The sequence below is a fragment of the Triturus cristatus genome, chromosome 8, assembly GCF_964204655.1.
Source record: "Triturus cristatus chromosome 8, aTriCri1.1, whole genome shotgun sequence".
Lineage (NCBI taxonomy): Eukaryota > Metazoa > Chordata > Amphibia > Caudata > Salamandridae > Triturus > Triturus cristatus.
This window is the reverse complement of record NC_140591.1, coordinates 225485071-225509603: the sequence shown is the minus strand read 5'-3', so window position 1 is coordinate 225509603 and position 24533 is coordinate 225485071. Positions and strand designations below refer to the sequence as shown.

The following is a 24533-nucleotide window of genomic DNA, read 5'->3' as shown; positions in this document are numbered from 1 at the left end:
GCATGCATTGCAATGCAAGCACTCTGTAGGAAGTGGAATGAGCCAATAGCATGAGGTGAAAGGGTCGTATTCTGTGAGCCACAGGTCCTCTCTTTCTATATGCTAAATAATTAGCAGCAAAAGGTTTTCAGGGGGCTGCATTGTCAAGAGGGAATGAAAAAGGAAAGTCTGACTTTGAATGAGAGGTAGGTCCTGCCAGTCTGCAGGAGTTTAGCGGATCAGTCTAAAATGGATAGTTATGAAGAAGTGTCAGAGATACAGTGGAGGAAGATTATATGGAGGCAAGCTGTTAGTTTAAGCAGGATACTATTCGACACGGGACGACCTGTAATAAAATGTCTGCAAGGCAACATAAGGGATGAGTTAGGATTGTTGTGTTCTAGGCAGAAAACTGTCACAGGAACCTAATAGGTACTTACAGATTTTCAATAGAGTGGTGGATCTGCAACTGGATTGGTTAATCCATGGATGTCAATGTGGAGGAAGTTGCATCAGTGTGATGATTGTAGGGCAAGGGGTAATTTAGAGACATCATGTGGGGTGACCTTGGTTGACCTAATATCAGGCTATGGTGGAGACTGAGAATTCCCTTGATGAGACTCTTTGTGGTGTTGCAGATGACTAGATGACTGCGAGCATGCTATGGTTTTAGTAAATCGTTTCTCTAATTTGCCGGAGCTCAAGATTATAGGGACATGTGATACCTCCGCTGGATGCACTCATTCAAAGGATTGCGCAAAAAAAAATGTTTACCAGCGCAGGCTGCTTATGACCCTGCGGGTCTATTTACTAATTGTTCACGAAAGTTGCTAAGCTGTGTTGCATGAAAGAGAGAGAGCAGAACTGCAGCATTTCTTCTGAGATATTGATTTCTTTAGGCTGCCTTGCGGCACGCACACACACACACACACACACACACATTATTGTACGATAGTGCAAGGGTCTGTGGGTGATGTCTATAGATTTTTTACTAGAAGGGTACCCTTGTATTAACAAGCACAGGCAATACCATTGGGTCTGGCTTTAAAGAGATGTTGTATGGTAATGTGACGCATTACAAGTAATTCGCATGGGAAGATATATGTATTTTTGTAGAAGCAAAGAACTGAAGAATAATACTTGTATTGGTTAAAGGGTCAGGTGACCGTTGTACTGTCAAGCCAGACCTAAAAATCCATGAAGGTTGATGGCTGACCTTCTTCCATCTGTGCTGCTGCCAGAGAAAGACAAACACCATAAAACATCTAATTATCTAACATACTTTATAGCATTACAATGTCATGTGTGCCCCTGAAAGTTCAAGTGCAGCCAGCTGGATAAATTACAAAAAATGATCACAGCTGGTGGAGGGCAAGCACGTTTTTGTGGAAACACACAACTTCTGCCCAATCAAAACATGTGCTCCTGGCTCCCAACATGTGAGCGTAGCCAAAGTCTTTCTCTAGTGATGCTCACATAATTGTTTGGCGACAACTATGCTGTCAAGCCAGACCATAAAAAGTACTATGCGTACACATAATTTAAAACTTACAAGTTCCATGGGTGTTGCAGTACAGCACACTTGCACAGCTTGAAAAGGTTGGAGAAAGGAAAGCTTTACTCCAATGTTACGCCTGCCTTGAGGAGGAGCAATTTGTTGACGTAAAACCGGTTCAAGAATGTTAGCAAATGGGGATTTGCATCAAAATCCACGAGTAGATGCATGGGAACACCCATATACCACAGATGGTACAACCCCCTGTAGTACCCTGCATTAGTTTATGGCTACTTTCCAGCAGAAAACGTGAAAAAGTAGATTCCAATTCAAGACTTTGTGCCAGTTTGTGTCAAGTTTGTGATGCAAGTCCAGCATAGAGTGTTAGTAAATCTGTGTCAGTGTGTTTACAATGTGTGCAAAATCGAACTATGTATGCAATTTCTATGCTAATTTGCTCGGGATAATGTGGTTAAAGCTTTTAGATTGCCCCCACTCTCCCCCCGCGGAGTGAGCGCATGATAAAAAAAGAACCCTCTAGTTTAGCACTTGCAAATAGTAGCTGATTTAGCACTCTGCTAGATCATTCATACCCAATGATACACACACATACACACATCTGTATGCTTATCTCCCTTACTATAACCCACCTTTCAATATAATTAAAAAGCATTTTAAAAAAGTGGATTAATTAGGTTTCACATAGAATCTAGGGTACAACTTCCACAACCCTGGTCTCTCTGCTCGTGAGATTCACTTACACACTGCACACACATTTTGTAATGCTTCCACTCAATTGATATTTTTAGCACAAGATATTCTTAGCGCAAAACTGCATTTCCATGGAGATACAGTAATTAGCTTTTGGAGCATGTGATCTTAGAGAATGCAGATCCACGTGCACAATGTACATCTATACACACAATGACGCATTAGATCCCGTTTATAGTGAAAAGGCTTTGCAGCTGCATTATCAGGACAAAGATCTGAACAGAATCTAGAATATGTTTCTCAAAAGGAGAGAGAATAAGCAATTACCTTGTAACACCGTATTCTGGAGGCGGCTGGTATCGAAGGACTGCAACCTCTGTTCTCACTGGCTGAGGGGCCGAGTAGTTCATTAAAGCCTCCTGCATACCCCCAGTGTGCTGGTCATTATAAAAAAGTCCATGTTCTGGAGTCTTATTCACAGGAGACATGACCTGTTTCGCTTTGAAAGGATAGTCCGGGGGAGGTCCCCTAAGATCCTGACCCTTTCCAGGTATTGGAACAGGCGACGGAGTCTCACTTTTCAGTCCTTTGGTGATCCCTGAGGTCTGTGGATGCTGCTTAGCTCCGTTTTTCTCCAACGACAGCTGCATTATTCTCTCGCTGAGAGAGCGGACGTGTCCCTGCTTAAGTTCTTTAAGAGCTTCGTCCTTGTGCGCCTGCCCACTGCTGGCTCGGGCCACAGTGGGCCTCCCCTCTGTTCTTAATTTGTGATTGGCCACCACTCCAGTGACGCAATAACCTGCCCCAACAGTAACTGGTGGTTGCCCCCTGAAGAGTTGGGATTGTGCTTTGGCCTCCTCGTAGGAAGGGAGCTCCTCGTTATTTAGTTGTGGTTGGGCTGCTGGGAGCTGCTTCTCCATCACAGTGTTGTCCACCTGATGTTCTTGCCCCTGAGGTTCCTGGCGGGCAGAGTGGTTGACCATTTGTGGGTCTTCTTGTGCGAGGTTCTCAGTGGATGAAAGAGTGCTTGCAGCGTTGCTAGGCTGTCCTGTGCTCCCCGAGGCTTGGTGTTGGATTGCCAGTAGGTTCATGTTCTCGTTGCGGGTGCCATACCTTAGTCGTTCCTGGATTAATCTTTGTAACACTCTGCCAACAGAACCATCCTCCGAAGCTCTCATTTCCACCTCCGAGATGGTAAGGAAGTCCTGAATGTTATAAAGATGTTCTTCAACTAAACAAACAAGTAAACAAGACATGTCAATTTTCCTGACAATACATTTGACACATTAGAACAAAAGTCCTTTTTGTGTATTTAATAACTTTCATATCAAGGTGTGGCCACCATAAGCCCAATACTGCAAAAAGGTATTCTACACAGTTTGTTTTTTCACATATGCCATTACTTTTTATTCTTTTGGTAATTTGTAATCTGCATTTCCAGCAATGCCATCCCTCATTTCTTCACTCACACTCCACCTTTTCCAGAACATTTACCATGTTAAATTCCAAAATTGAATGAAGAGTGAGAGCTTCATAGCACCTGGTTATTACCGTGATAAATAAACAGTGCATTACTTGTAAATGTGATCAAAATGTTGAGCGTCAAATATCAAGAAATGTTGGGCCTAGTCTAGCGTATGATTCATTCAATAACACATTGCCACAGTGTTTGGTTTGGTCCTTTGAAACTCTACCAATTCAATATCCACTTTAGATGCTCAAATTACAGTCCCTTCTTCTCTTTAATCTTCCCTTTCCTAAAGCAATTGCAAAATACTCCTGTCTTGGCAAGTGGCACTTAGCAATCGTCTGAGAGCATGTCTGATCATATAAATGTTTATAGCTCTTCTATAGAAATTTCATGGTCTACAGATGCCATCACATTACTATTCAACACTCAACCCAAACATTAATTAATGTATGTTTTTTCATTAGCATTTACTTAAATACTAGCACTTTTTTAGCTCTGTAAATAATAAAAAAAAATTAACAAACAAAATTGTTATCCGTGGACACTGCCCTGGAACGGGAATGGATTTTCTCTTTACCGCGGCCTAAGACCGCAAGCCAAGACATTCCCAATACAATAAATCTCATGATAATTTGAATGATGAACATAGAACTGGGTGATCTTACAAGGTGAAAGATCAATCACTCCAAGGCCAGTTTTTAAATCTTACGGTCTAACTACATTGCGACCCGATTTAGTGTCTGCTGCCGCCTGTTCACATTCCATTTCATGAATTATTTCTACTTCGTCTTGATAATTGTCTGTTCTTTCTTCTTTGAAATACATAACTGGCCATAACCAACACTTCTAGTGTGGTTTTAAAAGTCCCACACCTAACTGAATGCAAGAAATATCTTGAATATTTCACACATCATAAACATGTGCCTACAACTTTAAAAAAATCTGTCATGACTCTCTGGACACTCGAAACATGAACAGCAATTTGCCAGACTATTTTTCTCATTGAGAATGACATGGGTGAATGTTCAGTGAGACTTCTATCTAGATATCCAAATCATGCATCTTCTTAACATCAATGTATAATCAATTCTTGAATTGTATGGCAATGGGAACAGAAGGGAAAAGCCTTCCCCAGGGGATAATAACCTCCTGAGTGTGCAACAAATTTAACTCATTGAGATCCTTATGATCTTGGTCTCAGAAGAACCATTTAGAGGGCTGTTTATCCTGATCAGCTGAGAGAAGTCCCAAATCCAAAAGGTATAGGCCTCACTGTACACATCACTTCCAATATGGACACAAAGAGGCAGAATGCGGGGTAGGTGGATAATCCTTAAAAACTTGACCCTCCGGCCTGTTCAAGGTACCTGTAATAAACATACATATTTATCTAAGTGGTCAACTGTCACTTTTCCTACAAGCAATGGCCACCATTGAATAATCATCAGTGCCGTGCCACCAGCAAACTTAGACGAGGAAGTGGTAAAGAAACACATGTGTTTTCATCTTAAAGATAGGAGCGTCTTCATGAAGAAACAGAAGGTTAACACTCAGAAGCACACTCTTCTTCCCGCAGCATGGGGATTTCCATGGACACGGTTTCTGTGACTACCTCACTCATAGTACACAGGGGCACTTCCCGGGGGTGGGAGCTGGCACTCACTGCTTTGTAAGCACACAATGCTTTAGAAGTGGGGCGCACCTGGGCGCATGTCCGGCCGAAGACAGGGGCCAAGAGCGGGCCCATCTGAGCCTGAAGGAGACAGGGCTGGGCCACCACTCTTGGCCCAGTGTTTCTTTTGTTGGACCATGGGCATGCGAAAAGCCAGTGTGGCACACTTTGTGGACAAACATCTCTGTACTAGCTCCTCCATTCTTCAGTTTCTTACTTCTGCTGTTGGTGTCATTACGGTAGATATCACCTCCATGGAGGAACAGTTAGGACTAGGGCAGCAAGGTTGCATTAACACTAAGGACCCTGCTGGCATTGTAAATAAAGTGCATCCTCTGTGCAAGATCAGTTCTAGCACTGTTACACTCCCAGCAGGTAATACTCAATCAATTCAAGCCTTGATACATCAGCTCCCTAAAGAGAATGACATTCCTGCGATACAGTTGTTGGATAAATGGATAATATCTATCAGTTCTCTGAATAGGGATAAGGTGGAGGCTTAGAGGGCAGCAGTGGGGATGCCTCTTCCAGTACGTTGTCCTCCGGTTGGGAGTGAGGAGCATTTAAGGAGACTGGAAAAACCTTGAACGGGACTACTTTGACTCTTCCAGTCAGACCTTCATTAACTCAAAGTTAGTGGAATCCATTAATGCTCTGGTCAAATCTAATATGTCATCAATAGATGCTCCACTAAGTACTGAAGGGAATGCAGGCTCTACCCAAACACCCTTCCTGAGTAGTAATGAAATTTCCTCCAAGACTGTCGGAGAAGGTTGAGCACAAAGAAGTTCCTCATTGTTTATCTTTAGTAGATGAGAGGTAGACAGAGTAAGGATTCCCAGGGATGGGCTCGAACACAAAATCCATTGGAACCACTAGTTTGCTGTATACAGTATCGGGGAGGATACATAATTTGACTGACAACGACACGTTCTGTCCAGGGGAGCAGGTTGGGCTTCCGTATGAAGCCTTGTTTCTGGGCCTACTGCCAACAGTCACTGCTTTTGTATTGGTCACGGTGCTGCATTTTAGGGATGGGGGGAGGGAGCTTTTCACAATTGAAGAATAAGGTTACCCATTGGCTGAGTAGGCATTTGGATTGGGGTCAGTCTATATTTGATCAGATAAACATGGTTAGAAGAGTTTCTTGGGTAGGCAGGGTAAACAAAGCTTTAATTGATGGTTATCTTAAAAGGGATTTATCTCACCCTAGCAAAGTGCAAATAGAAATTCTGGCCTTGCTTAGGGGGTTTTGCTTATAGGCCACAAGCTTTGACCCCCTTTGAAAGAATTTTGTGGGGGAAGTAGGCAGTGGTAGTTTTAACTTCTTGCCTGCCAACAGATATAATGTACTAAGTTCCTTGAATACCCAAGACTGACTGCAAATTGCCTCTATTCCTCTACTAAGGATTCTATTGGCTCCCACACTGATTTAGAAGCAAATAGTTTTCTGTATTGCACGCTTGGCGGGCAAACTGGAAAATGAACATTCGTGCAACTTTCTAAAATAATTTCATGTAGTTTGTTTAAAGGAAACGTGGCACGTGACTTGCCGTTTTTCGTTGGAGGGATATAGCTGCTGCTTTGTTCCAGTCACACCAGTCATGCAAGGGGGTTACTGAAGGTCTATTAATTTGAATTGCTTTGTGCCTGAACAGTCAAATTGATATCCTGGAAACTAGTTGCTGGAATCTAGGAGCTGTTTTATTCAGGTTCAAGAAGATGGCAGTTTGTTGATCTTGAATCTTTAGAACTCTAACTTATCACAAAATTTGGATGCCTATGTGTTTGATCTTAAAAGGGTTTTAGATAATATTTTTAGTTGTATGCATTATTTTACTCCAGTGATGTTGATTTCATTTGTGTGACGATTGTCCCATTTCAGATTCCAATAAGTAGGATTGTGGAGTAACAAGCACAGACCACTTTAGACACTCAAAACAAGGAGATTTGAGGAAATCTGTTTTAGCTGATTTTGATTTCTCTTTTTTAATAGGAGAGGTAAACAGTATACAATAGATTTCATCTTTGTTACCTCGAGGTTGCTTCAAATAATTATCAAATGCAAGGTTTTGTGGGACGGCAGTAGCGAGCATAACCCACTGACAGCCTCATTTTAGTGGAGTTTTCAAGTAAATATCAAGGTCCATGATTATATTGGGTTGATATCATTGAGGTATGAAGGGCATAGACTAAAATGGGCTATAATTTGGCAAGTGAACTTTTATATTGAGCTATTTCAGAAATGTGCATATGAGTTGAGGTTTGTCTTGATGATCTATCTATAATCTGGTCTTATCCTCTTATAAAGATATTAGTTGTGTAGTTAAATCTATGCTAAAGAGGCATGGTAACACCTTGAACCCACCTCTCAATTGGTGGTTTTATTACTCCTGTACCAAAGCCCTTCAAGATTTAAAGATTTCAAGGAAGCAAACCCCTAGAGACACCACTTTGGTTTTCTTGTGTCAAACTAGATATAAAATAATTTTGCAGGAACTGAAAATGCAATTACGTAGGAAGTCATGGGAAGAACTTTTTTTTCTTGTACTTGGCGTGATAGTGGTTTGTTTTGGAACATTGTCAATTGCCTCTTCTTTCATCCTAAGCCAAGGCCTATATTGTCCTTACATATTTCAGCAGACGTTTGTGTGAAGAACTTTAAATCCATTTTTGATGACCCTGATTCTATATCTGTTTTTTATTTGTCTGCTGAACGGTCAAACTTTTGGTTTGAGTGGGTGGAGGTGAGGGATGATATTACTGGCTTACCAAACAACAAAGCTCCAAGTCCAGATGGGTCCCATGTGACTTGTTTAAATCTAATATCAAGTTGGGGGTTCCTTTGTCTACTTTGCCTCTCAATGTGGCTGTGGGACATGGCATACAAGATTATTGGTCCGACTCGGTGATTGCGCGAGTGTTTAAGGAAGGATGCAGGGTAGACTATTGTTGTTACTGGCCTATTTCGCTGGTCGAATTGGAGGTGAAAATCATTGGTTGAGTGGTTTTACATCAATTACGTATCTGGGCCAAGGATCACAATGCCTTATCTGACACACAATATGGCTACAAGGCTGGCCTTGAGACAATTCACCAATGCTTAAACCTGTACTCGATTATCTCGAAGTATACCATAGTAAAAAAAAGGGGTCAATCCATCCTTCCATCAATCCAATCCTTCATGGTTTGACGGATAAAATAGAAATATGCTCTCAACTGTCCTGGATTTCATGCGGTCGAGTGGGACATCATCTACGTATCATGGGAGTTGCATCTTAACCTAATAGCTTCAATTCAGTATAGTGAGAGGGGGGGGGGATGTCTGCAGCCCTTCAGGGCTTCATTCTAGCTCCTTTTTTATGCATCTTGTATATCAATCACCTATAACTCAAGTTGGTTAAGGAGAGGGGAGATATGCCCATTGTACGCAGATGATGCTGTGCTCATTTCAAGTGCTGGGATTTGCAGCACCTCTTAAGACTCATTTGTGAAGTTTATGGATAACCTGGACTTGAATATTAATGTTAAAAAGTCACATGTTTTGGTAACTGGCCTGATGGGACACAAAATCCAGGGCTTTTTCTATTAAGAGATGTCATATCAGCATAGTGGAGTGGTTTTCCTATTTAAGCTAATTATTTGAAACCTCGCTTAGTTGATCCTCACTATTGAAGCAGAATGGATTATTTTCTCTTTTAGGTGTTGCAGTCCACGCCATATCACGTTGTTTTGGTTTAAGGAGGGACCCTATGATGAAGCATGCCACTTAAGGACGGGTGAGGGTTCTAGTCCTAAAGGAATTCTTCTCTTTTGGCAGTACATGATACAAACAGAAATTCAGCAACATTGTGTTTAGGTGTTTATGCCGGAAGAGGAATAAACATGTCAGAATAAATAGGAAGAAATCCTTAAACAGTAGTGACAAATCAGTTGAAACATTGGCTTTAGACAATTTATTTTTGGTTGTCCAACCAGTTCTCCGTGTTCTATTGTGGTGGATTCAGAGTGCTATGAGAATCCACCAGGATACATTCTTCCTGTTTTTTACAAATCCCTAGAGCCACCCTGTGACAGCTACCGCATAGAGGACTAAATCAAGATAAAAGCAATATTTACCATGTTTTCCAAAAATACTTGTACCATGCCACAGCCAAAGGCACACAACTATTGTCATTCAAAAATGTCCTTTTATCAACATAATTACATATTACTTACTTCGGAATGTGTACAGTGTTCTGGAGAAGTCTTATCAGACTTTCTGAACTCCAAAGCGCATTTAAATCCGTAACCCTGGGAACATGCATAATGTCTAGCAGATTATCAAACACTCATTTGAAAGAAACTGCTAATTTAGCTGGTAATTGATTTTTTTATTTAGTGGCTCATTAAGTTCCTCGTTTGTTTTGATTTCTTAAATGGATACTTATGCTGCCTTCTTTTTTTGTTCTGTTGCATTTGTTGAGGTTGATATTTTGAATCAGTTTATGATCATCTGATGTTTATGTTACACAATAGTACTATTTATATATTACCCTAATAAATCAAATAAAAAAAATAAAAATGGCTTCCTGTTTGCAGGTAGGCTGTACTTGAGGTGATAAAAGCGTCTGATAACGTATAAGACCAAATAAGTATTTTTCAAATAGCCTAACTTGTATGCTGAAGCCTGTATGAAAGGTACAACATTTCCTGGAATTTTGACAGAGTGACTCCAGATTCCTACAGAATTTTAATTATAGTACATTCAATTGAGCATGGAGTGGAAATGCCAGTGTGGTTACTAAAAGGTTTACATGGAGAATGAGGGTGATGCCCTTCGCTATCACACATCCACCTCACTTGTCGCAATTACAATGTAAATTACTATAATTGTCAGCAGCCGTAAATTTGTTGCAATTACAGATTTCAGAGTTAGGGGAAACTCAATGTAGAAAACCACTTTTCAATTTTCTCTGGTTAACTCTGATGGGTCTCCCTGTGAATTTCCTGAGGTGATCACTCTTTCAGGCTTCAGTAGCATTAAAAGGGACTATAAGTGTGAGTGTCATAGAACATATAAATGAATGTACTGATTGGAAAGCATATCTTCTATTTCAATTAATTATACAAATCACCATGAGGTGACTCGTGATGGAAAATTGGTTTCAGCCATTCATTTAAAGATTTCATCTGGTAAGTGAGTTTGACAAAGGGTGTTTGAAGAAATCAGGAAGAAATTCCACTGCCATTCTCTCTGGTTCTGGAATCAATACATTAATGTCCTTATCAAAGCGGATTCATACGGAAGGGTCAATGACATGCTTTCTATCAAAGGCCTCCTTGGGAGCAGTAGTACAGGGCTAATTAATAGAGTCTACCAACAAATGACGGAATCTCCAGCAACACAGATGGTACACTACCCTGCTTACGTTTTTTGGGAGCCAAAGTAAGAGGTTTATTTACTGCCTTTTAGGGAACAAGGCTCACTCAGGGAATTAACACTCTTCTATATAAACAATGTGATTAAAAACTTAATACGAAAACATACAGACTCAAAAGTAGATAAGTAAAATAAGGTTCAGAGCAGCATTCTTTTCGCAGTGTGTGTGCTACAGCATGCATCCGATGTGTCGTACTCCTTGTGAGGAATCGCTCCACACTTGAAATAGGCAGATGGACATGAAACTTCAAGGACACTGTCCAAATTCAAGTAAATTTACTAGTAGCTTTTCTGATAAGCACTGCATTACCACTATACACTTAAAATAGGGTGGTCCGACAGAAACCCAGGTACCACCTTCAATGTCGCCCTACCTGGGAATCCAGTGCAGTTGAACCCCGTTATCTCCTCGGAGCTTTCTGAATCTCCATTTGGGTTTGAAGGATCAGTATTTGCCGAAAAACTTCCCTGGGACCAGTAGAGAGATACAGCATCTGACTAATGTAAACTATGCGTGCTCTGTCTCTCACACGTCTTCATTAAACACACTGTTAAGGGGCGTGACCTAAGATAGGATAAGAGCACCACTCTGGCCACTTGTGCACAAAAGCAAAACACTTTGTACATCCGCCCCGATGTAGAGTTAATCAGACGGGGTACTCTGCCACAGACCTTGACAGACTACCAAGTCCACCGAACCGACGGTCTGACTGCCCTACCTAGGTTCAGGAGGATCGCCAGTTCTCCATTGGCGGAGCTCCCATTGGCTCCCTCACTGAAAAGTGTCCTTTGACGGCCCAATGGAGTAGGTGCCATTATAGGAAGAGCATTACCATGCCCGTCCCAGTTAGGGTAACTGTGTGGTGTCCTTTTTTCTGTCCGTCGTCGCCAGAAAAAAATCTAGCAATGAGAGTCAAAAAACAAACTCACTGGGTGTGGAGCATTAGTTATTTTTTGTAAAAAACAAAAACTTTAGTAAAGTTTGGTGAACAGCCATCGGTACAGACAGTGGCTGTTCACAGAACGTTTTGTAAATTTCCATGAGAGCAGTTCTGGCCAAGGTTCAACAACCTTCCAATCAATTACTCTCCATTGTGCATTTTGTTATTTGTCTGTTGTGGTGCCTCACAATGAGCTATGAAGCACTATAAAAATGAAATTACAATATACAATTTCCCCACTCACTCATGTAAGAAGCATCATCAGACAATTCACACTACAACGCTCTATCCAATTAAAACCATAACCTAATACAATTATAGAACAGTGTTGTGTCAGTGAATACGCAAGAATTGCACTGCCTTACCACTTGCTTCTTCCACAAAGCCGGTGGTCTCTGACGTCACGGATGGGCCCTCAGTCTCATTGATATACAATTGGTGGCCCTGGTAGGCATAGCCAAAGTCTTCTGAACACTGGACAGGACTACTGCGGCTGAGGGAAATAAGTCTAGAGCCTGGAAAACACAAACATGGAAGGTATAAGGGACAAACATCACAAAGACAGACACAAGCTGCATTCTTTTCTTAAATAAATCCCAACCAGGAAAATAAAACTATTTAGCAACATTGGGGCTTTTATCATATTGTATTGTTAAAAAAAAAAGTGGTGAACAGATTAAAACCATGTACAGGATGCTGTAAGCTGACGATGAGGAGATAAAGACTGTTCATCCATGCCTACAGTGACCCCTGCTCAGAAGCACCTGGATGTCCATAACTACCATGATTTCCAGATCTTTGAACACACTTTTAGTGGCATGAAATACAGAATTTGAGCATTCAAATTGTGGTCTGTCTCTGAAATCTCGGTGAAATTCACATGACTGTACCAAGTTTAAAAGAGAAGATTTATGTACAGTTATGCAGAAGTTTTGCACATTAGAACTATTGAAAGAATAATTCTCAACTTATGTTTTTTGTCCACCAGTCACTGTTGATTACTGTGGACTTTCTTTTAATGGTTGACAGGTTTCTTGCAACACTCTGGCACATTTGTCTTTGAAATGGCTGTTGTGTTATTGAAACCTTTTTTCGTCAGCTTCACGTAAATTGATAATTATGAGGAAAAAAGGGGGTCCTGATGCTCTCTTCATCTTGCATCACAGACATGTTCTGAAATATCGTTTTGTCGAAAAAGTAAAACTCAAAGTGACACATACATATTATATACTAATAAAAATGTAAGTCATACATTGTATGTTGGTTACATTACAACATAAATACATACACATTCCAAACATTCAATCCTGCTCTAAAGACACAATGAAATACAAAAACGAATCTAAAACAGCAAAGGTTTCACAAACACGTCTGTGTGAACAAGGAATATATATATATATTCACTGAAAAAACCATAGGTTTCACACATGTTATAGTTAGCTGGACATTTTATTGATAAAAAACCAATGAAATTCCCCCGTTATAGTTAGTGCAGGCAACTATAACTCACGCGACCGCAACCCTCTGCTGATGCTAATACTGTATTTAGACACTTATTTGCCCATGTCTTCTTCCATTAAATTTTAGCTATACATATATTACAAATATTTTTTTTTCATAAAGACACATATGTCATCAGCAGAGGATTGCGGTCGCGTGAGTTATAGTTGCCTGCACTAACTATAACGGGGGAATTTCATTGGTTTTTTTATCAGTAAAATGTCCAGCTAACTATAACATGTGTGAAACCTATGGTTTTTTCAGTGAATTTGCAAGGTTTTTAAAATTCTAATTCCTAACTATAACGTGTGTGAAACCTATGGTTTTTTCAGTGAATTTGTACGGTTTTTTAAATGCTAAGTTACTTTACGCCATTCGTGGCGTGCGCGCCCACTTAACGCAGTTCGTTCCGTGCACGCACGGTGCGCTTCACGCACCGTGCGCGCAGAATGAGCACGCGGTGCGCTTCGCGCACCGCGCGCCCACTTTACGCAATTAGTGCCGTGCACGCACGGTGGGCACGCGGTGCCCACGTTACGCTGGATGGGACATGTAAGCACGATGCGCTTCGCGCACCGTGCGCACATGGAGGACATATTATGCCCTTCGTTGTGAAAGGTAATCTTTTAAATTTTCATAGGTGATATATGCCATGCACAAATGCTGCCCTTCGAGCACCATTTGCACACGGGGTGGGGAGAGTATGGATAATTTTTGTTTTTTAAATAATTTTTACCGTACGCGTAATCGGCGATTTTTCAAAAAAAAAAAGAAAATTGAATTTTTGGCCTTGGGGGGTCTTTGGGGACACCTTCATCAAGGCTAGGTGGTTAGGAGCTGTCTAAACAGCCCCTTTACATGTTTTTTGCCTTTGTTTTTCCTCCCCCGCTCAGAGTGCGAGAGAGAAAATGGCGGCCGCCGCTTCCTGGTTTCGACCGATTCGAATGTTTACTAAGATCTAACAGCCAATCAGAATCGCGCTCGCGTACGGTAAGCTTACCGTAAGCGCACGGTAAGCGCACCGTAAGCTGCCACAGATATATATATTGATTTAAATGCTATTTTCTCAGGATCTACTGAACAGATTTACACCAAACCTACAAAAGGCACTTCCTTGACCTGTAGACTACCTCTCTGCCAAATTTCAAGTAACTCTGTTCAGCCGTTCGGGCTGTAGCTGTGTCTAAAGGTCCTATGTAAAAATGCATGGGAAAAACGCGTTTTGGGACCCCCCTTTTTTCACAGCCCCCGCTTGACGAATCCCCCCGAGACTTTCAGGGTAGGAGCGGAGCGTAGCGCCCCATTAGTTTTGAAAATTTCGCGAGGATTCGTCGACCGGCGCCAAAGTTATTCCAAATAGAATGTTGCGGATTTCCTATGGTAAGAGGGTCCTAACTATAACTACCTACTGGCGACCGCCAGTAGGTAATTATATATATATATATATATATAGATGAATAAAATTAGCTATAATACAGTTGAGCCTTGGTATTTTGGTCCTCTATCACTAGTTTGCCCAAATTATCACTCAAGCTTTTCACACTGCTCAGCCCAAAATGAACATGTAACATGTGGTTAAATACAAAAATAGATGCGAGAACAGGGAAAGCAGGACTTAACAAGTTTTCAGTACAGCACGGCAACCAACAAGCAGGTCTACCAGTCATAATTTTGTCCCTGCACATTTTTAACCACCTTTGACACTAAAGAGAAAGGAACTGTTTTTGTTAGATGTGTACAATATGCCCATGCTGTATCTCAAAGACCAGACCTAAAAAGGTGTCCTAGCACACACCTAAATGAGAAATGACATATGGATGAAGGCTGGGCATGGGGAGGAGTAAGGAGCTCTCTACACAGTTCGGCCTGGAGTCAAGGGGAATTGAAGATATTTCTTTATCACTGGCGGCGAATGAAGGACTCTTGAAGAGCGATGTATCCAGCTCAAATGGAGGATTGAAGAACAGAGCAATATTTGTACAGGGATGTTATTCGAGAACCTATGTCCATAGTTTAAGAAGGCCGTCTTCTCGTCTTTTTTTTTGCACCTCTTGATTTCTAGTATGGAAATGTAATTTTATGTATTTCATTGGCCTACCTGAGGGAGAGGGGTCACTCATTTTATAGTATAAACACAGAAAAAAGACTTGGAGGCATTAACCTCAACACTGCGTTCTGATAAATTTCGGAATACGCAAGATTATTCATTTGAAAAGAAACCGGGCCAATGCAAGATTTCTGTGAAGGCAGAATGAAAACTATGATTAGATGCGCTTAGGGTCACCATCGCACGACCGAAGGGCCAAAGTGAGCAATGAGGTGCACTAGAAGAACAAACAATGAATATTCTACAGTTTACGTGTGGTAACCTGAACTATCAACTGAATGCTTCAGACAGAAACCAAGAACATGGGTCACACCGCCTTAGATTATTCATACACCACTGATCAACAATGAAGTAGATGAAACACAAAATGATGAGCCCCTCATGCAGACTGTGATGATGGGTCCCTGAGTGTCCCATATCTCTCAGTTATTCATTGGCCTTGAGATTAATGGAGGCCCCCTGAAGGATATGGACACACCCGAGCCACAAGACCCTCTAATATGCCCCTTTTGACACTGACCCGTATGTTCACACCCACCACCGACCACCAGCCTGCTCCCATATTTCTGCACACCTTCATTTTGCTAAGATTAGAATGAGTGGAATGCAGATTTTCTTTTGCCTCAATTGCAAAATGATGTCGATTTCTTAGGAATTTTATAATAAACGTGCATATTAATTTACCCCTTATAATCATGTGGTCTATTGACAACTGTATGTAAATAACTTGAGCACGGAAGGACTTTGCACCTGTCTTTTTCTTTGCACACAAATGTACGTATGGGTCAACCCCACAGGAAGTGAATGGTGATGATGTAAAATTGGGTAAGAGGACAAAGCTTTCTACTCTTCACTGGCTGGGCCCCTTAATGGTGGTGAAGATAGGACTATGGTGGGCCCACGTGCCCACACCCTTAAAGATGATTGCATCTCATCCTCCTTAACAACCGTGTGTCTCCTTCTGGAGATAATCTTTGATTCACAAACATACGGTCGTTCATACAGAGGGATGTGAATTTTCTGCTCCTGAGAACATTCCATCCACCACACCTAGCTTTAAAAAAAACACCGGTCCAAGCATGTCTGATATGACTCAGATCCTCATCCACCCTGGATGTTGATTACTACTCCAGATAAGCTATTCACAGCACTCTCGAAAATCCATTTACAGATGTTAATTAAATGCTCAGACCTACTGAACCGCTGGAATATATGGAAGGTATGAGATGACGCTCTATTAACCGCTGTCCTCTAAGCGCTCTTATTAAAGGATATACATAAAGACAGAAGGATGCATGCAGCCTTGAACGATGAGAAAGACAGCCCAATAGGGAACTTACTACAACAGAACACAACAGGCTTTTAAAACGGATAAATGGATTGGCATTGCAAAACCAATAGAACATATGATTGAAGAGGCATCGCCACTGAGGTCTAAACATCTAGAGTAGGGGTCTCTATAAGCTTTTCTGTAATAGGATCGACTTATGTTACATGAACATCATTCTAAGTTATTACCAACTATTAGCTATTAACAAATACAGTGATAACACATAAGTGCAAAGTTCCAGGCACCGAGGTAATAATTTGAATTTGAATAGGTATTTGTAGAGCGCGGCTCTCACTCCGAAAGGAGCATCCTAGCACTATGCGGGAGAAAGTCAAGGTGGACAAGAAAGGGCACTAGATTAGTGATGAGCAAAATTCATCTGAGGATCCAAGTCTTCATGGCCTTCCTGAAACTGGTTTCTGTTTTGATCTACCTTAGGTGCGTCGGCATTAGATTCCAGGCTTTGGCTCCTACTGCAGCTACGGTTTTTCCTCCTTTACCTTTGCACCTAAAGCAGGGGGCTTGAGAAAGTTTGTAGATGAGGATCTGAGTGTCCTGGCAGCTGTGTAGAGGGTGAATCTGGCGGACAGATCTGTTGGTCCTAGATTCAAGGATGCTCTAAAGATGATTAAAAGTACCTTGAATAAGATTCTCTTATGCAAATGTAGCCAGTGGAGGGTTTCAAGGGCCGCCGAGGCGGAAGATCTACGTGGTAGTTTTAGAACTCGGCGAGCAGCAGCATGCTGTACCACTTGTAGTCTCTTAAGTACTTGTTTATTTGCTCCTGCTAGTAGGCTGTTGCAATAGTCTAGTCGTGACAGGATAAGTGCCACTGCAACTGTGTTCCTTGCAGGAAGAGGAACAAAGTCGAAGAATTTTTAAAGTGTTTTGATTACGTTAAAACAAGTCTCTGCCAACGTTGGTGCATGTGGTCGGAAGGAGAGTGAAGTATCGGATTTCACTCCCAAGTTTTTTGGCACATCCACAGTATTTGGGTGTGCAGTTGCATCTTCTGGCCACCACACACTCGGCTTAAAGGGATATTAAATTAGATATTAGTAATAAGTCTTCCCATTGCAGTATGATTTATCACTCAAAATATCTACTTTAAATATATTTTGGAAATTGAACCACATTTCTTCAAATATCAGCTTATGAGTTCTGACAATACATGGAATTTAGTCTTGAATACAAGCTTTGTACTATTGGCATACATATATAAATTCAACCAAGAAAAAGCTTTGAATTCACTGGGCTAGGCTGAACATAGAAGATCAACTTACAGATAACAGGTGAGACACCAGTAGTTCATGAGCTACTCGTTGGAAACACTTGGTCTGATGTGGCTTAGATCAATGAGAGAGAGGCACAAAGGAGGGACTACTCACACAGGTCTCACTGGCGCACGAACACCATATCCGTTTACTTCACCACATGGCTGTATGTTGAAACTAACATGAAAACTATATTTGCTAACAGTGAGGATATAGCTTGAAGTCTTCAAGAATAGCTGATTATATTTTAATCACTTTCAATTTGAAGCAGCGGTTGGGCTAAGTATTCTAAATTGAAGGTCTAAATATCAAATGCCTTTTCTTCACACACATCAAATGGACACCAGGGCCAGGTTTTTAAAACTTGTCACTCCTCAAAGTTTATCTGAGGGCAAAATTACTTTACTGATTCTTAGAATAAGGAATCCTGAGATTTTAAGATGATAAATGGGATTTTCTTGCATAAACAACCTTCAACTGGAGTGAAAATTCCATGTTCATAAATCGAAGGTTAGGAAAGTGTTTGAGAATTACTGGGGCTTGGGGAATACAACTATTAAAAGGTAAACATCACCATTTTTCAATTTGTTTCCCACCGTGGAAAAGCATGTAGATTTATTTCCTATGAAAAGCAGAATTAAGTGTTTTTAGAGGCCAGAGACAGCGATAGAACACATCCCATACGTGAATGCAGGAGAAGGGATTTCCCCACTGGGCTCCAATGGCTATTCCAACTCACTATCACCTTTATAGCTTGATAGGGAAAAATATTTACTGTAGATAAAAGAGTAGAGAGAGGATGTATACCATGCTGTAAATTGTCAGTCTTAGGCCTACAACCATAGAGTTCACATAGTGACAGTGTAGACAATACACACAAGTGCAACACAGTTCACATTAAGAGAATACATGATAGAAACAGAAGGGTTTGGAATGTTCAATGATCCTGAGCTAATACTGAACGGACCCTTACAGAGAATGTTCTAGAAATAAAAAAAGCCACTGTTTTATAATGCACCTCAACATATGGTGAGCCAGCCAAGTAATAAACACCGTAGAGACAGAACAATCAGTTAATGATTTCAACCTTAGCTATCCAGAGAGGAGGGCGGTGGAATTCAAGATGGCATGAGCTCCAGTGTATATTCAAATAATAGTAAGTATGGCTTTATCCCACAGTGCCCAGTATTTTTGCTTGAACCTTATGCATTCATGGTAACAATATAATTGGAAGATCATGTGAAGGTCTTAATTAGCATGCACCATGGATGCTGCAATTTCACTTGAGTAGACATGTATGCCCTATTGCTGCTAACAAATCGAGTGAAGAAGAGGGTCTGACTTTATATATGTTACCATTTAAAGTGTTAGACGTGTGAGGTATGATCAGACTTAGGTGTCACTTATTGATGTGCTTATGACTTTAGAGTGGCTACATTCCACAGTAAGTAGCATTTCTATTCACTAGAGTAAATCCCTGTTTTTGCTGTTTTTCAGGTTTCCTTTTAGTACACAGCTCTGAGGGAAGCACAAAAGATTTCGCTTTGACTAAAGCGTGTTGAAATAATTTGCTAAAACCTGAAAGAACTGATATATACTTTCATTAACCAAAGGCAATGAAGACCTTACAGCTAATCTCCTTCAGCAAAAAAACTAAAGGTTGTGATTGGTCACCTACAGCATATACCTTATATTTACTGCTATTACTGAGAGCATGGGGGACACGTTGACTGTACAATGACTGTAGCAACTATTGCACGGTGTGTAGTCATCAGCGATTGCTAGTTTCATCAGTACAGGGGCAAAGGACAGATAAAGCTGCCAGTAGCCAAACAATAAAAAAAGGCTTCACATATGTATATGTTCAAATACATCACCGGATAGATGAACACCAGAACCAAAGCAATATGAAGTATGGCGTTTGAGCCTTCTGCCTGCTCCCAGAGACTCACTTAATGTTATGCTTCATGTTCACTTATAAAATGGTTCGCTCAATTATTACTCTCAAATTTGTACCTTCGCACTTGAGAAGAATGTTTAGTTCATCAATCGCGTCTTCCCCTCTACAACCCAGGCTTGCTGGACTCTGACTAATCACCAAAAGAATTAACAAATGACTCTTTCCCTTAGGACTTATTTAGCTTTACCTCTTTCTCCTAATACTCTTACCAGCCAATAGATGGTCTACTCTAAACCTCTTCATGTGCATCCTTCCCAATTTCTAAAAATGGATTAAAATTTCTGAAACTTGACCCAACCAATCCATCAATCAATCAGTATTTGTATAGCTCGACGTATCACCCGTGAGGGGATCCAGGCACAATCCATTCAGTACTTTGAAACCACAAAATGAGAGTGACTCTGAGATCATCACTAGTTCAATTATTGACAAAGATCTGGTATCTTTAATACAGCATCGGCTCCGTAAAAGGTCAAAGGACAGTAAGCAATAACCAGCATGAACGCACCAAGAGTATAACATGACAGAACTTCCGAACAGGTTCCACTAACGTATTCATGGGTGAACGTATGTCCACAGAACTATTAAAACTCACATGATTTAAATGTGAGAGATAGGGACATCCAATAAGCTGTTAAAGGTTTGCCTAAAATTATGACACAAATCATGCACCTGAAGAGAATACAAGATGTTGCGAAAAGTCACGCTACACAAGCAGGGAATGAGAGAAACGGGCTATATTTGATCCTGAGGGACCCTCAAACTAAACTGGTCTCATGCTCCGACACTCTACAGTTTAATTAAGAAGTACAGGTTGAGGAGGTAAAGAGGTGTCAATTGAAAATAATTAAAATTATTCTTTAGGTTTCGAAGTCGATGTACTTAAAATGTAATGACTGGGTATCCAAAACCTTTCGGATAATGCGTATTTCTCAATTACAATGTGCTGCTTCTTCAGGATCACAACATAATTAATTGCATCTTGACTAATAAGTTTTTACATATAAATATAGTGACTCAACACCACAAAGGAATGGGTTATAAATAAGTGAAATAAAACAAAAAAACTATTTTAGAATAGGACAAAACGCAATGAAAGTATTGTTAAATAATCAATAATTGGAGGTGCTTATTTACTGAGGTTTTGAGTGGATAACCAAGTGGCATGAAGTTTAGAGTCGATCTCCTTACCATTACAAAAGAATCTTGCAAGAGCTGCTTAAAATTTCACAGCGTTGCGCAAGCATCATTGTAGCCCTTACTTACTAAATCCAGGCCTTTTTTTTATCGGAAAGGAGATAGCACAGCACAGAAACATTCAAGACAGTAGCAAGTCCAATCAAACTCAATGTGACATGAGACAGGATATCCATTTTAGGGTTGCTCCCCCTGCCTTCTAAGACAAACTTAGGTTTCTAACGCATTCAGGTTCAATTACAGGGTCTACAGCAGTACACTCCTAAAGTTTGTTTCGGCATATTCGATCAGATTTTCTAAAAATATACATTATTCATGCCCTCTCTTCTTTACTCTGCCAATTAAATATGTGAAAGGCCTTGTACATGCACCTAGTGAAAATAATATGGAAATACCAGTATTTCGTACTAGATATTAGTCACCATGCTCACTTGCACACGTGTGCCACTTTTTTCAAAACAGAAAAAGGGCAGTCAAGCAGCAGTGTGACCACAACTTACTACTAAGTAAAACATTGTTCTCTATATTGCATTCCTTAGAATTCACTTGTTCATCCTTGATAAAGCATCAGACCAGCACGCCCTAAGTGAGCGAAACACGTGTTATATGTCAGGTGTGCTCTTCTCCTTTGTAATGAAGAACAAGAGCAAATTCAATAGATGAACAAGAATAGAATCACTTATAGAAATCTTAAATAAACCATACAATATAAGATTTTGCAGATAGAATTGTGTTTTCTTTGTACTCTGCACATACTGAAAAAACTCGCTCTGCATGAATGAAGATACTGGGTGTTTGTATTCCACTCATGTTGTTTGCTGATAATTTCCTGGAATTAAGGGCCTTACACAGGTATTAATGAGAATGCATTATGACACGGACTACGTATTACCAATAGATAAAATTGGCTATTAGGTGACAGCCTATGAGTGGGTGCCCTTCCTTTAAATGATATCCAAAGCATACATTTAAAGGTTGCTGTTTGTGTCTGCCAAGTGGATGGGAAAGCGTTGATGGTTAAATTCAGTTCCCTGATGTGTAAATTCAACACTGGCATTCATTAAGATTTTCAAAATGTGATGCTTTGCTTGTGACATTTAACAATAATGAGGACCTTGTACTGCCTTAATTATTTTTTCAACTCAGAACAAACAGTTCATTGTGCCATTAACACAGTGTGTACTATTTCGTCAAAGTAAACCGGCACCCACAATGCTGCAGTGAACGATGCATAGAGCGTTGGTGGTACTGAATGCTCACATAATTCAGGCTTTAATAAAAGGGCAGATTAATGGCACAGGAACTGTGATTGCCCTGTGCTAAGCTGATAAATGGTGCTCAGAAGGCCAGTATCTGGCAGTCTGCCCTGGCCCCTGCGACAAAACATCAACCTGAAGCTGACAGCTCTTTAAACGTTATACCTGGCACAAGCAGCCAGCTGTTTGTGAGACAGTGTTTTCTATGTGTGTCTGAACGTGTATAAGCAAGCATTTATCATCAATATTTAGTGTGGGACAGAGCATGGCTCCTGAGAAGTGAAGTCTTGAGTGAGTCATTGTGGCATCCTTTTTGGATGTTCTCCCTCAGTTTTTCCTTTTTTTAAACTCACTAGCTGATAATCTTGAATTGTAACACTGGGACATTGCTATCCAGAGCTCAGTGTATGTGGCATGATCCCTAAAACATGGAGAACTTAGCTAAAAAACTGATTAGCACATTTAAAGTTCCTATAAGGTCATTAGAATATGGTGCAGAAATAGGACTATGGCATGGCATGGGAAGTTAAAAGCTACTGTTGAACGGCAGCACTTATTGTGCCACTTGCTACAGTGGCAGTAAAAGCATAGCTTCAGGCCTACCCCGTGTAGCCTGACAGCAGTAGCTTAAACCCTGCTGCCCGATCTGACAAAAATCCCCCTTTTGGCAGGTAGATCAACCTGATTTTAAATAATAAATAAATAAATAAAAAAAATAAGCTATCCCTAAGTGCACTTTGCTGCGCGCATGGTAGAGTACATGATATTTAAGAATCAAACATGCATGACATTAGAAATGGCATTCCCCCCCACCCCCCGTGACTATGCCCAACATGACATTGTCAGAGGTCAGGCTATAGATGACATAGAAAATTCGAAGTATAGATTATACACTTACATATATAACGTTTGACCTGTAAGAGCTACAGACTCCATTCAAAGATTTATTTTTCTATGTAATAAAAAGTCAATCGAATTGTGAAGTTGTATTTATATTAGATATGCAATTTTATAAAGTTACCTTTACACTGCCCGAAGCTGCTAGAGGTTAATTTGCATTCACTTTCCAGCAACTGCCCAGTCTGTACTGTAAGAGATGTGAAAAGTGCTCCGAGCGCAGACATTATGGCTTGGGAGTGGGGAAGTGTTTTCTTCCCCTGGCAAGAATATGATTTGGAATGGGCCCTGGAACTTAAATAACTTCCAAGGGGTTCGCCCTGTAACAAGCAAATGTTAGGTGACACTTGAAAAGCCCATGATTTGTGCACTTAGTCAGGCAGGCACCAAAGCAAAAAAGAGGAAAGCTACCCTCAGATACAGGTTTTACTGTTCACAGAGGTTGCGGCTGCTTAATACCCTACCCGTTCCTCAGGGTGGGCACACAGGTTCTGTTCAAGGGGAGAACAGAGTCCCCCCCATCTTGGATTTTGAAAGCAAGAGGCACTGTTGGATTGTTTGCAGTAGAGCAAACAGGAACTGCTCACAACGTGAGTAGGTTGCCCCAGTAACGTTTACCCCATTAGATAGGAAGTGCCAGGAGTCATCCCCACCCACTAGCTGGGGCGAGGCAAAAACTGGCACCTCAAGGTACCATCCTCAGAACATTTCCTAAACCTAAGGAAGATCAGAAGAGAACTGGACATGCTGTCTGTGACCAGAGAGGAGCTCTGAAGAACTGGGACGGCTCCCTTTTGTACCCAGGACAAAGAAGAGGACTCCAAGGATCAGCTGGCTTATCTCTTGTTTGGCATACAAGGGGCATAACAAGCTGGAAAAGGCTTTTTCCTCTTAATGCTCAGCTGACCAGTGGCAACCGGACCGGTACTGGACTTTGCGGTGGTCTTCTGCCTGACACCGTGAGAGTCTCTAAGTGCCCTCTCCAGGTGTCTTGGGGCATTATAATTGTATTCCTGTGGTTGGTTGGACACTAGACGAAAATTAGGATACTTTGAAAAACTTTTCCTTCGGAGCTTTATGGGGACCTGTGGGAAAAAGACTGGCTGTTCCATGACGTTATAAGGAATATCACCTTCATCCCGCTTATGGCTCCCAGCACCTGTGGAAAAAACATTAATTCCCAGTCTTTGTTGGGACTTAGAACATTTTCAGCAATAAATCTCAAAGGCTACAGAAGGACCAACCCACTTCAAGTATCCAGCCTTCGGTTCCGCCTGCTGTGGCCGCCCTCCTAGATGTGACCAAGGCCTACGACGCGCTG

General features: G+C 41.0%; 1 protein-coding gene across 2 annotated transcripts in view; it reads right to left on the bottom strand.

Annotated features, from left to right (window-relative positions):
• Positions 1-24533, bottom strand: part of AMOTL1 (angiomotin like 1) — a 324585-nt gene that overhangs the window by 102910 nt on the left and 197142 nt on the right. For both annotated transcript variants that reach the window (XM_085621409.1, XM_085621410.1), the window contains 2 exons: positions 12057-12206; positions 2513-3416 (listed from right to left, as the gene is read on the bottom strand). In XM_085621409.1, the coding sequence (XP_085477535.1) occupies positions 2513-3416; positions 12057-12206 (1054 nt within the window). The remainder of the gene's footprint in view (positions 1-2512; positions 3417-12056; positions 12207-24533) is intronic.